Source organism: Aplysia californica, unplaced genomic scaffold, assembly GCF_000002075.1.
Source record: "Aplysia californica isolate F4 #8 unplaced genomic scaffold, AplCal3.0 scaffold00151, whole genome shotgun sequence".
NCBI classification, from domain to species: domain Eukaryota; kingdom Metazoa; phylum Mollusca; class Gastropoda; order Aplysiida; family Aplysiidae; genus Aplysia; species Aplysia californica.
Window position 1 is genome coordinate 1,051,708 of NW_004797421.1, and position 12,839 is coordinate 1,064,546.

Genomic DNA, 12,839 nt, shown 5'->3' on the forward strand with positions numbered 1-12,839 from the left:
AAACATCTATCATCTTTATCTCCCCGCCTTCTTTTTTGTGTTTGTTACTTCCTTATAACACCTCTAATCTTAGGCACTTATATGACCTTATTGTGTTGCAAGTATTGTAAAACTCCTACAAAAAAAAAGAAATTCCTCTTGACAAGAAAAGACCCCTGGCAATATCATATTTGAAGTGGCCAAGTTCATAGTGCATTTTATCTCCCTTCATGGCTCTGTGTAGGTGTTTTATGAGTGCATGACAGGGTACCTCGATGTGGTGCTTACTACACCTATCATACCTACGCATTTTTTGAGTGGGTTCAACACTGTAAACATTAGAGGCAACCATGACAACCTTGTTGTCATACCACTGACAAACAAGGGTGGAGTCGCCTTTAACTGTCCTGTGGTCATAAGTCCCCCTTCCCTTTCTATTTAAGTCTTTTACACAGAGCAAAGGGCAACTTCTTGCTCAGTTAGCCCTAAGGGTACATGTCCCATGAATACTATTCTTCTTCATTGCAGCTAAGAGATCAGGCAATGAAAATTAATTGTCAAAATAAGCGTAAGATCCTTTGGGTTGATCCTTTAGAAGCATCATGACAATCCTCCGATTTTCCAATGTTGCCACATGTCCCTGGATCTGTTGGCTGCAATGAAGAAGACGAAGAATCAAGACTATCGTCATTTCTTTTTTTTTCCTGGTCACCCAGGTGTTCCCCCATGTCTTCTACTACTATCACTGGGTGACCTTTCTTCCTCTCCACCCACTAAGTTCACAGCTGCATCCTCTGAGAGATTGTCCCCAGCAAACCTGAGTTTGTGAACATACCCCAACATTTCTGCGATTACTCAAACTTTATACCCCCATTTTGAAGGTTTCTTAATCAAGTAGGCCTGCACCTTCAAGAAGGGGTCTTCCCTTCAAGGGTATAATTTGCTCATCAACTGAGACATGAACTTCTTTCTCTGCACAATTTTCACAATTTTGGTCTTGCCAGGACAGTCTAACTTTCTGCAGCCTGCTGCCATACATTATAATAGCCTCTTGATAACAAATTGGGAGAAGAAAATATAACCACTTCGGTTTGTTCCCTCTCTTGAGGTCGAGGGGTCATCTTCTTCTTTTACTATTACAGGCTGCGAGTCCTCTGTGTCATGAGCCTCAATGTCACTGCCAGGAGCACAATCTTTCCCCTCTGTTGGGTTTTTGTCTTCGCTGCCTTCTGGTATGTCATCATGTCCCGAATCCCATATGACCTTATGCAGTTGCGAGCGCTGTAAAACCCCATAATAAACTAAACCCCAATCCTCCAACACCAGTTGAGAAGCCTCAGCGGCATCATATTTCATACCATCTTCACATTCTGCTTGGCTTTTTGTTTTAGTAAGAGTTTTACGACCCTCGCAACTGCATATGGACACATGAGTGATTGGACAAAGTAGGCCCTACCAAGTATAACAATTCTTCATGTTGTTACCTGTTATTCTATTTCATCAATAGTAAAATATTGAACAAATAAAGACCAGCTGTGAAATAAAAGTTTACCAACTACACCTGCTCCTCTGCTTGTAAAAAAAATGAGGATGGTGATAAAAAACAAAAAAACTTAATGACAGCAATAAATCAAACACGAGCTGGGGCACATAATGTCCAATATTTTAGACAAGTAACAGCTCTTCAACTCATGCTGTCTAGTATATATTGGACACCACCTAACCCTTCCAGCAGTGGATTATTTCTGAACTCCATGGTCCTTCAGCGGCTGATTATTTTTGCCTGCGCTAAACTGACACGAGGTAATGTCAGAAAAACACTCATACAACACATCCCACAGAAGCTGGAAACTTGTATCATACATCGTAACACCACAAATGAATAAAGAATATTTTAAATGTATAATAAGAGTTGGAAATAAATTTTGTACCCACATTTATTGCTGTGTTCGTTCATTTCATTATTGTGCTTTTGTCAGTCTGTTCAGTTCAAAGTTCATAAATACAGTTCAGGATGATGTGTGTATTGTTCACAACTGGAACATTTATTTCACCCTCTGTATCATTGATGCCGTCCTCATATAGACTGTCTAAAAAATTGTGTCCGTTTTGATTTGATTGAGTTCTGGTATAAAAATTAAATCTTACGGGATCTGCCATTTTGATCGCAGGCAGCTAATGTAAACGAACGGAGTCTAGATTTTCATTCATAAAAATGCTTACCCTTCAGGTTCCCACTGACAGCGAAAACTAAGAAGGGGAACCACTTTTCTTTCTTCTTGTAGCAGACTGTGGAGTAAAGGAAGCGCAGAAGCCTTGTGGTGAATCAAAAAACTTACCAATCTGTTATCGCAACCGTAGTCATATTTTGGGCATGACATAAAATTACTAATTTACTATTTCTGTGCTCAAAACATACCCAATTAGGTAAAAAAAAAAAAGAACAAAATAGGCCTATATGCTCACCGAGGCTTTTTGAAGTAGTCGTCTTGGAAGTTGAAGCTTGGGGTGAAAAGGAAGCGGAACAGACTCTGACTCAGAGTAGCAGTACTTGGTTGTGTAAAAAAGTGCTATTGAGTACAGTAGAATCCTATGAGACATTAATTGTGCTCTGTAGAAGTGTTCTGTTTTTACTCAGGTAACCTCATTTAAAGTCCAAAATATTGGACAATATGTAACAAAGGTCTAACAGTCAGTCATTTATGGCTAGCAAAGAGTAAGACCGACAGAAACGAAGGGAAAGAAAAAAAAAGAAAGAAGTGGCACTGACCAGTGGGACCTTCAAACCCCCACTACAAATGACTAAGGCGCTCTCGTGGTCTAGAGGTTAAGGGTTCGCCTCTCATTCAATAGGTCACGGGTTCGAATCCGGAAAAAGATGGGAAATTTTCTCCTCTCACATCCTTTCCTGCCCTCTAAAAATGTTCTGTTGTCTGCTTTCGTCTCCACTTTTTGCCCTCACCCCCTCACCTCCTTTGCCCCCTCCTCTGGGTTCCTGACTTTTTCTGCAGCCTTTTTACTGCTACTCCTTGGTACCTTACTGCTGTTTTTCAGCTACACCCCTGATGTTATTGCAGGTAAGATCTAAACCTGGCCTTCTCGGGTAAGGATGAAAAAATCTCAGAGGTCCTGTGTGCAAGTTGCGCACGTTTAAGATCCCTTGGAGGTCCAAAATTACTAAGAGTAGGCTTTGGTCGCCACTCGAGCAAAATTCAAAATTTCATACCAACTGAAAATATTTAATGAGTCGCATGGGCTCATATGACCTTATGCAATTGCGAGCGCCGTAAAACACTAACCCCCCCACACACACACACACTGGCGGCTGGGTTCCATAATGTTGCCAAATTTATGAACCCGAAATGCATAGTGGTAACAATGACAGGAGAAACAATGGTCAAGAAAAACAGAGACAAATCATATTGTTTGGTTGCACATGATGTATTTAAAATTAAAAGAGATTACAAAAAACTAAGACCATCAAAAAAGGTTATTTATACAATAAAAGTGAAATGGTAGCTTTGCGTAGCTACATGAGAGAAGGAACACAGTTAAATCATTAGTTTACACGCACAGAAAAAAGACACAAGGATTTTATTTCAAAGCCATATAATGTTGGGTGAAGGAACAAGAATGAATAATAGAAATTGTGTCATTTATTTCAAGGAAATATATATTTACATTAAAATTGTTCGGAAATGTTTACAGGAACATAAACTGAATTCAAAGTCGGGACAGTCAATAAGCATGAAAGCCCACATTGTCTTTTTATTTTTTTCTCTATGCTCCCCCTCAAAGTCTCAGGAGCAGCCAATAGTACATGAACACATAGAGCAGCGGATTTTCTTTTTTCATGTAAGTGTAAGGACATTTTTCTGACTATATCGTTGTGCATCTTGCCTTTCAGAATGCTTTATAGTGTTTTTAAAGGCCCTATCAAATTGTTTTAAGTTGTGATTAAATCAGAATTTTGTGGACGCAGCCTGTCTAGACAAGCATAGAATCTACAGATCTACTTCTTTGACTTTCAATTGCTGAGGTGTCTTTAGCATGTCATTCCATAAGACACCTTCCAAGTTTTCCTGCTAAAAATCTATAAATATCTTCAACTTTCAATTGCCTCAGGGTCTATACCTTGACACTGCACAAAAAATAATCTTCACATCAGATAAAAAGAAATCTTCCCAATTGAACTCATGCCTTCTGGATGCAACAGTCTGACCATAGCAGGACAGAAAGAAGTGACTAACTGACCACAAAAAAACCCCAATGATTACATGAAGTGAGTTTTACGCTACACTCACTTAAGACACCAGACTCTTCATGAGCTGGCTGCTATGACAAGGTTGGTTAGAATATAAGAAGGGTCAAAAGTTTTCCCGCCCTCCTAGGAAGAGAACACACAGAGGTCTATATATGTGGTCCCAGTTATGACTAGGTTGAAGAAATTAGAACCATCAAAGGTTTTAAGCACCATTGCAACACCCAATACATAGGCATACATTGATAGGTGGGGGTGGGGGGGCACTTCTTCTACTTACGAGATTAGAAACCACACAAACCACGGCAAAGAAACTTGAATTTGAATAAAATTCCAAACTGATTATCTCAAGAATGAGACGCAGGCAATGGCAATACAATTTTGTGTCAGTTGGTTTGTAATTTGAGAAATGTGCGCAGCTCTGATGTGAGGAGTGAAGACACCCACAGCCAAAATTAATATTTTTCTATAAGTAAAATTGCCTGACAGCATTACACTACAAGTTCATAAGAGTAAATAGTAAGGCGTAAGGCATGTCATCTTTTTGTCATCCAGTCATTGCTCAGACATGAATAAAATCCAAACATCACACAATTTGTTGTGAGCTTTGAGATATGACCCTTACAAAGTGACCTTTCTCTTGTACCATTGACTCTTTTTCCTGGAAAAAGACAATAAAAAAAGGCCACTCCTCTTTTTGAGATTCTAAAAATAAAACAATTACACCAATATTAGTCTCGACATTAATAGTAAAGCTAGAGGAACATTATTGTGAAGAAATGACAAACAGTTTAGCACGGATAGCTCGACTTCGTCGGGACCAGCCTCGGTAGTTCGAGGGATACGTAGTTCGAGGGATACGTAGTTCGAGGGATATCTTACAACAATAAAGAAGAAAAAAAAGGACCGCAGGCACAGTTCGACGGATGCGAGATTTCGAGTCTTCTGTGTTCGACCTATTCTTGTTATTCTGTACCTCATTCACACAGAGAGATAGAAAGACCATTCTAGACAAAGTTTTATTAGAGAAATGTAACACAGCATCTTCATCAGTGTCAACATCTATAATAAAAAACAGAATATCAGATAATTTTTTTTTCTCAGAGATAGCAGTAGTAGTGTTTCAATTCATATAGTGGTGCCATGTACTGCGAGCGCTCAAGTACTTGATGTAAGACTCAATACTATGAGCGAAAGGGTCCAGCATTTGCAACCATATAAATAAAAGGAATGTATTGAGAAAAGAAATGGTCATGACAGTATTGACAGAGACCTCAGCACTTCAGAAGAATCCTTGACTTCCAAAAATGCATCCCTGACTTATAGCCCCACTTGTTGAGCTCTATCACTTTATTAAACACACAACCTTTTCAACATACTACACGCAAATAAAGAACATAATAATAATATTGCATATATGAAAACTGAAGGAATCATTAAACAATATGTGTTCAAACGAACTGCAATTTATGTAGTCCTCTTGTCAAATATAGACTGAGGTGAAAACCTATAATTGATTGTACTACGTCAAATAAAATAATACGTGGACGTTCAGATTAAAGGGTGCAAAACTTAAGGAAACATCATTTAAGGGGGTGTAGCTATGGTCAACACCCAAATGCTATAGTTTTTGGTCTAACGCTTGCTTTTCTGCATCAAAGGGGGTGACATAGTACAAAAAAAGGTTATCAAGCAAAAAATTCAAGATTTTAGCCTTAGTAATCTCGAGCCATCAAAAATAAAGGATTGGTTCAGCATTTTTAAAACCAATTTTATATTTTGTCAATCATCAACACTCATCAAGATAGAAGCCTAATATTTGGCATGGCGATTACTGTTGGTAGGTAGAACAACCTTACAGAGCCAAATTTGAATGTTCTGTACTGACTTGTGAGCCTTACAGTCCTTGCTATGCTCTACATCCAGGTCTCCAATGTTTTAAGATTTTGTCAAATAAAACAGGCCTAAAACTCCAAATGTGTTCCATAAACAGCAAAAATGCTCCTGTAAAGTTATAGAGTAATGTGTATAAAAGATTGTGTCCAAATGTGAAACAATTCTGACAGTAACTTTCTGAGATCTGCTCAATATAGTGTTGCAACCTGGTCAGATAAACACTTCTGAGAAAACTGCAAAGAGAGATAATTTTTGGTGAAGATTTTCCTACATTGCTACCTCTCTTAAATGCGTTTCCCAGCTATTTATAAGTTTGATAAAGGAATTAGGCTTCTAAAGATGGATCCTTGATATTGATATCTATTAAGATACTCCAAAATCCGAAAACTGATATTTTTTCAAAATATTTACTGATCTGACCAGTGGATCCCCTTAAAGGTTTGAAATTAGCATCCAAAGAGCCATCCATTGTTCTTCCAAAAATTAATCAGGGAAAAGCATTAAGTATTAGCCAGCAGCTCTTTACAGGGAAAAGTATTAGCCAGCAGCTCTTTATGGTGAAGTTTGTCAGCTTTGTAGCCAAGTTGCAAATTTATTTACACAGCTATGTCACATAAGCCTAGGTGATGGACCAGACAAAGATCTTCTTCAAACTATTCAAAAGCATGACATAAATCTTGGTAGAGATACTCACATTACCTCACTCACGAGCAAAACTCTAGTAGTTATATGAAGCAAGTAAAACCAGCATCGACATATCTTGGTCTAAGTTAAAGACCTAACCTTTACTTCCATAAAGTCAAATCCTTTTTTCTCCATCAAAATCATGTTTCAGGGTAAATGTGTCTTAATTATACAAATCTTATGAAGTTCTTGAAAGCTTTAAGGCAGCTTGATTCTAGTTTTTTAGATGAGATGTACAATAGATAGATCACAAATCCAATTTTCAAATTCATGTAAAATCTAGTACATTTACATAGAGAGAAAGAGAGAGGTGCATTTCAGCTTGATTATTTCTAGGTCTAGATTAAATAGTAAATATAATATATGTAAAATACTTTAGCACCAAAACAATCTCACTAATCAAAGCAGCAAAATCAGCAAAAAAATACTTTCCTTGCACCCACATTTGTCCCAAATCTTAAAAAATTCATTAAAAAAAGGTTTTTAACCATAACACAGGTTCATATGTAAAGCAAAGAAGAGAAAATAGTTAACTTTTGGATATTTGTTGCATTTCTTAAAAGATTGAAATAAGTAAACCAATAAAAAAATTTACAAAATTGTTGACAATAGCTCATCTCAGGTGGGGGGGAAGGAGTATCATTTCAAAAAATGATTTAAAAGAATCACTGAGCCAATTCTAAAACATATTATATAACAAACATGTTTAAAACAAGAAATCAATCCTTCCTTTAAGGTCACTTTGAGCAAGGGAAAGGCTTAAGTCAGATACAATCAACAAATAATAACATTAATAATAATACAGCACATTAGAGTAGCCCATTTATATATCCCTCCTTAGTAATAAGGATTATGCACTTATCACCCCGACATACATGAAAATATCACAAAACCTTCTCAGTTTCCTTACATGCATTCAGTGCATTCTACCATTTTACAGGCACCCAATCACTAACAAACTGATCTGATCTTTCACTGTCTTAAGCTTGCTTTCAATTCCCTCGTGGATGGAAGTGAGGAAAACTTGTGTGCAGCGTCTTTCCAAGGACAAAACATCAAGCATCAATCATTGTTTTAAGTCAGAGTATTACGACACTTGCAACACGATAAGGTCATTTTATGTGCCGAAGATTAGAGGTGTTACAAGAGATTAACAAACACAAAAAAAAACTAGAAGTAGAGATAAGGACAATAGATGTTTGATAGGAAAGAAGGAGCAAACCACACCAAAAGTACGCACCAACCACCCACAAGCCTGAATCAGGATTAGACCCAAAGTTCTACAGCCCAACCACTGGGCCACAGACACCAACAAAGACATAGGAAGGACCACCGGGTGGCGCTGCCCATCCTCAGTTCAAAAACAAGCAACAAGAAATCACAAGAATTATACAGTCTAGGTTAAACAAAAATGTCGTAACGATTCAATAACAGTACAAAAGGAAATACCAAAAAAGTACCGGTAACAAATTTGACTGGCGGATAAGCAACCATAAACAACTCTCCTCCCTAAGCACAGTCTGACCTCCATTCTCAGGCAGTACAACAAAAACAAAAGAACAAAAGAATCACAATAACAATAACATTCTCCCACGCTTAGCGGTTACATTTGAAAGCTCTCCCGTACTCACACATTCACAGCCAAAATTCACAAACACCCTTGGAGGCAAACACCAAAATAAAAACCAAATCCAAAAGAGACCTAAATTAATATCCCTGACAGGAAGACTTGTACATCTGCGCCCACCATTGACAGAGAAAATAAAACATTATTACAGCTTTTAATATAAAGTTATAAAACATTAATACATGACATAAATGGAAGGAGGGAGAGAGAGAGAGGGGGGGTGGGAGAGAGGGAGAGAGAGAAAAGGAGAGAGAGAGGGAGAGAGAGAAAAGGAGAGAGAGAGGGGGTGGGGGAGAGAGAGAGAGAGAGAGAGAGAGGGGGGGTGGGAGAGAGAGAGAGAGAGAGAGAGAAAACACGCATCCTTTTCAAAGGAAAGCCAGACAGACATCCAGCACATCAAATATGAGCAAAGCCCAATTTCTCTGCCACAACAAAGTAACAAAAAAACACTGAATTATTAAAAAGAGCATCAAAACATCCAGTCAACCTTTAGAGAATGCATACACTCGAACAAAAACACATGAAATCATCAACAGAAATTGAAAAATATCCATTTCCATCTCAACAAAAAAGAAGAACAAAATTAATAATTGAAACCAGGAGGAGGAGGAGGACCCTTTTCACCAGCAGGTGGACCACCTGGGTAGGGAGGGGGCGCCGCAACGGGTAGTGAAGGGGGAGCAGCCATAGCCATAGCCTGATCGGGGACGATTTTCCTCTGGAAAAACAGCAGGCACTTCATCTTGACCGTTGCCATTCCTGAAAAATGCATCTCTGGGGTCTCCAAGATACAGGCCAGCTCCCATCCTTTATTGCCCATGTCCTGGAATTTTAAAAAACCCAGACGGATGGGAATTCATCACAGATGAATCTTGCTAGAACAATTAATTTCAGTTTAGTTTGAGAAAACAGAAGTATATTGACACAATAACGGTCATTTAATGCAGGTTTAAAAATGGAAAAAGAGACAGACAGAATCAACAGATGGAAAGAAAAAGAGCAGGATCTACCCTCCAAACACACAGGCAGCAGAAACTACAGCCAACAGAGAAGTTCCTTAAACTCTTTCCGGACGTATCGCCGATATACCCCTTGCGGACGTATCACCGATATATCAACTGTGATAGGGTGCCTCAGTATTGTTTCGTTTTAACACAATCCGTCATTTATAATTACTTTTTAATGCTATTGAACGGAAAGGATTTAGGAAACGAAAAATCTAGTTTCACTTTGTCAAAGCGTGGGTTTGGGGAAAAACAAGTGAATTAGTTCTTGAGGTCTTGCATCATCAAAACGAAGTAACCAGACTCAGTATAAATATCATAACTGAAACAAAAATTGGAAAATTGCTTAAAAAAAAAAAGCTGCGCATTCATATATATACGGATTATGCTCTTGGCCTGTATATGATAGATAGCTATGCTGATTTGCTTTTACATGCTTGGTGAATGTAATTTCCCAACAAAATTTATTTTTCTCATCTCCATCGCCATTTCTAACCCTTCTAATGCATACTTATGTTCAAAATTAATCCCTGACTTGGTTCATATTGGGATGTATTCCTCATTCAATTTCCTTTAATTTGATATATCATAGGTTACGTTTTGATTGATGCTTATGCCTCTATGAAGTTACTTTGTACACCACCTGCATAGCCAAATCGAGCCACAGGCTAATCATGTCTATACCCAAAAAAAAACTACATCCGGAAAGAGTTAAATGCCATAGAAGACACAAATCTAGGTCGTTTCAAAGGCATGCCACACTGTGGGGTTTCCGGGTCTTTGCACTTAAGTAGGCATTCAGTCAACAGATGGGCACCAAACAGAGCTTGACATAATAAGAAAATTGTAAATGCTAACAAAACTTTCACCACTACTCAACAAACGTACATATATATATATGGCGCCCCATCAGCAGAGAAGTTGTGGAATTGAACCGCCCTTTAATAGATAAAGCAGACTTTTACTTTTACATCCCCTTGATTATTCAGAGTGAGAAGTGCAGGAAGTCGGCGAACATCACCTTAAAACCAGGGCACAGTTGGCAGAAGACTCTGGCCTACGACAGGTAGAAGTAAATATAAGTCACAACATTAAAGGAAAAGATGAAGTGGTATAGTCATGTGCTCAACACTAGAAGACATATAGAGCAAAACATAGCAAAGTGCAAATCACAGATCCTTGCCTTTTACACACCGCAACTGGCATTTTCTAGCTTTTATTTGTCCAGCTTCCCAAAAGCATTATCATTACAGGACATTGACTAAACATTTTTTACAGCTCAAATTTGGCAGATGCCCTAATTTTTCCAGTACCTATATCAACATTTACTATTTCTTTGTCACTATCAGCTGCTCCCTCAGTGTGGAATTCCCTCCCACTGAATTTATTAGAGGCCCCTCCAACTTTGACACATTTAAATCTGGTTTAAAAGAAAATTTATTTAAATCTCATTTTATTAACCAGTTTGATTCTTCTTCCAACAACAAGTATGGTCAGGAGCCACAGAGATTGTTTTTTTTGTTGTTGTTTTTTTTTGTGTGCTTGTGGTCTTTGTCAGATTACAGGTGTATATGTATTTAAAGGGATTGTTGTACATTGAATGGGCTAGTATGCATGAAACGTTAATTTAAATCTTATTTTATTGTGAAGTACCTTGAGCCACCAGGGAGTGGGCGCCATAGAAGTGATCTTTATTATTATTATTATTATTATTATTATTATTAGCAACAATAAAACTCATAAGCTTCCACAGTGAATTATTTTGGAAGAGCCAGAAATTCCCACACCTGAACAGCTTTTCTCCAGGAAACCTAGAATGCATTCTTTATGCTTTACAAAGAAATATTAGCAAGAAACTGTATGTAAGGGTAAGAGACAAAAACAACAGCAAAAGATAATTTGTTACCTGAATAACAGGCTCCCAGTTAGCTGTGGTGGTCACACCACTAAAGCCAGACTGAGATATCTTGATCCAGTGTTCAACCACGGTGCCCTGATAAACTGGTGTATTGTCATTTATCCGGGAGGCTGGCTTTTCAAAGAACCATTGGGTGTTTGTCTGCATGTGTGCGCTGAAACCTGCCTGTTAAACAGGGATGGAAAGAGATTGTCAACTACTGGGGATAGGAAGATTTCCTATATTGTTTTCATACCCAGAGAGAGAGAGAGAGAGAGAGAGAGAGAGAGAGAGAGAAAAAGGGAGGGAGGGAGAGAGAAAGGGAGGGACGGAGAGAGTTTTGTGCGCATGTGTGTGTGTATGTGTGTGTTTTTAGTTTTAGTAGAGGTTTTACGGCGCTCGCAACTGCATAAGAGCGCCAGTAGATTAGATGTGTTACAAGAGAGTAACAAACATAACAAAAGAAGAAGGGGAGATAAGGACGATAGATGTTTTATAGGAAAGAAGAAGCGAACCACACCAGAGCACCCGCCAACCACCCATTATGTGTGTGTGAGTGAGTGCTTGTGTGTATGAGAGAGAGAAGGGGAAGAGAGAAAGAGAAAATGAGAGAAAGGCACAATGAGAGAGAGAAAGAGAGCAAGAGAGAGAGAGAGAGAGAGAGAGAGAGAGAGAGAGAGAGAGAGAGAGAGAGAGAGAGAGAGAGAGAGAGAGTGTGTGTGTGTTTGTGCTATTTGTTAAAGAACTTACCATTTCCTCCCACTTCTCTTGCTACAAGTATGTTTTTCTCAGGCAGCGAAGAGCATGCCTAGCCTATATTTGAATGAATTTTATCACTCTTGTTGTAAATTATGATCTGGCCCTCACAGAAGCGATGAGTTTTTCATCGCACAAGTTTTAAAAAAACAAGGATACACGTGTTAAAAAATTTGGTAGTAGTCCAGTTCCTTGACCCGGACTACTGGGAAAACCCCAGCTTGCACAACCTGAGCAAACATGGCTTTAATCACATGGGTCTGGCCGGGCGCACTATGCACTCCTGGCACTGCAGCAGTCATCTTCAAAAGGGATTGGCCTTTGCAGGATTTTTTTTCTCCGGTCGTGTTGCGTACGCCGGGTCCCCTCGGGTCTACTATGCCAATTTTTTCTGTACCCCTGCCAATGTCTTGTAGATTTCAATATTTATCTCTTATGAAGTCCTAGCAAAGACATTTTACCGCAAGGTAGTTCACAACTTAGAAAAGCGTACTTTCCCGACACACGTACGCTCAACAGTACAAAATGTCACTATATATGGAGTTGATAAAAAAGTCTTGCTTCGATTTTCGAGAAATGGATTTTCTATAACAATCTTTCCTTCTATTCATAGAACCAACGGCACGTTCATCATCATTGCCTTTCTCACCCTGCTCCAGGGTATAGGCCACGGACAAACAGCTGCTTCTGTCCATACTGTATCCAGTGTGTTTCGCTGACTCCTAGTATGTGCAG

At 38.7% G+C, this 12,839-nt stretch overlaps 1 protein-coding gene across 1 annotated transcript in view; it reads right to left on the minus strand.

The window, feature by feature from the left end:
* Nucleotides 1–8,736: 8,736 nt before the first annotated feature.
* Nucleotides 8,737–12,839, minus strand: part of LOC101853083 — a gene marked incomplete in the record, with an annotated part of 9,743 nt that continues 5,640 nt past the window's right edge. Inside the window, 2 exon segments of the mRNA XM_005097295.3 lie at nt 8,737–9,270; nt 11,358–11,534. Coding sequence (XP_005097352.3) covers nt 9,031–9,270; nt 11,358–11,534 — 417 coding nt within the window.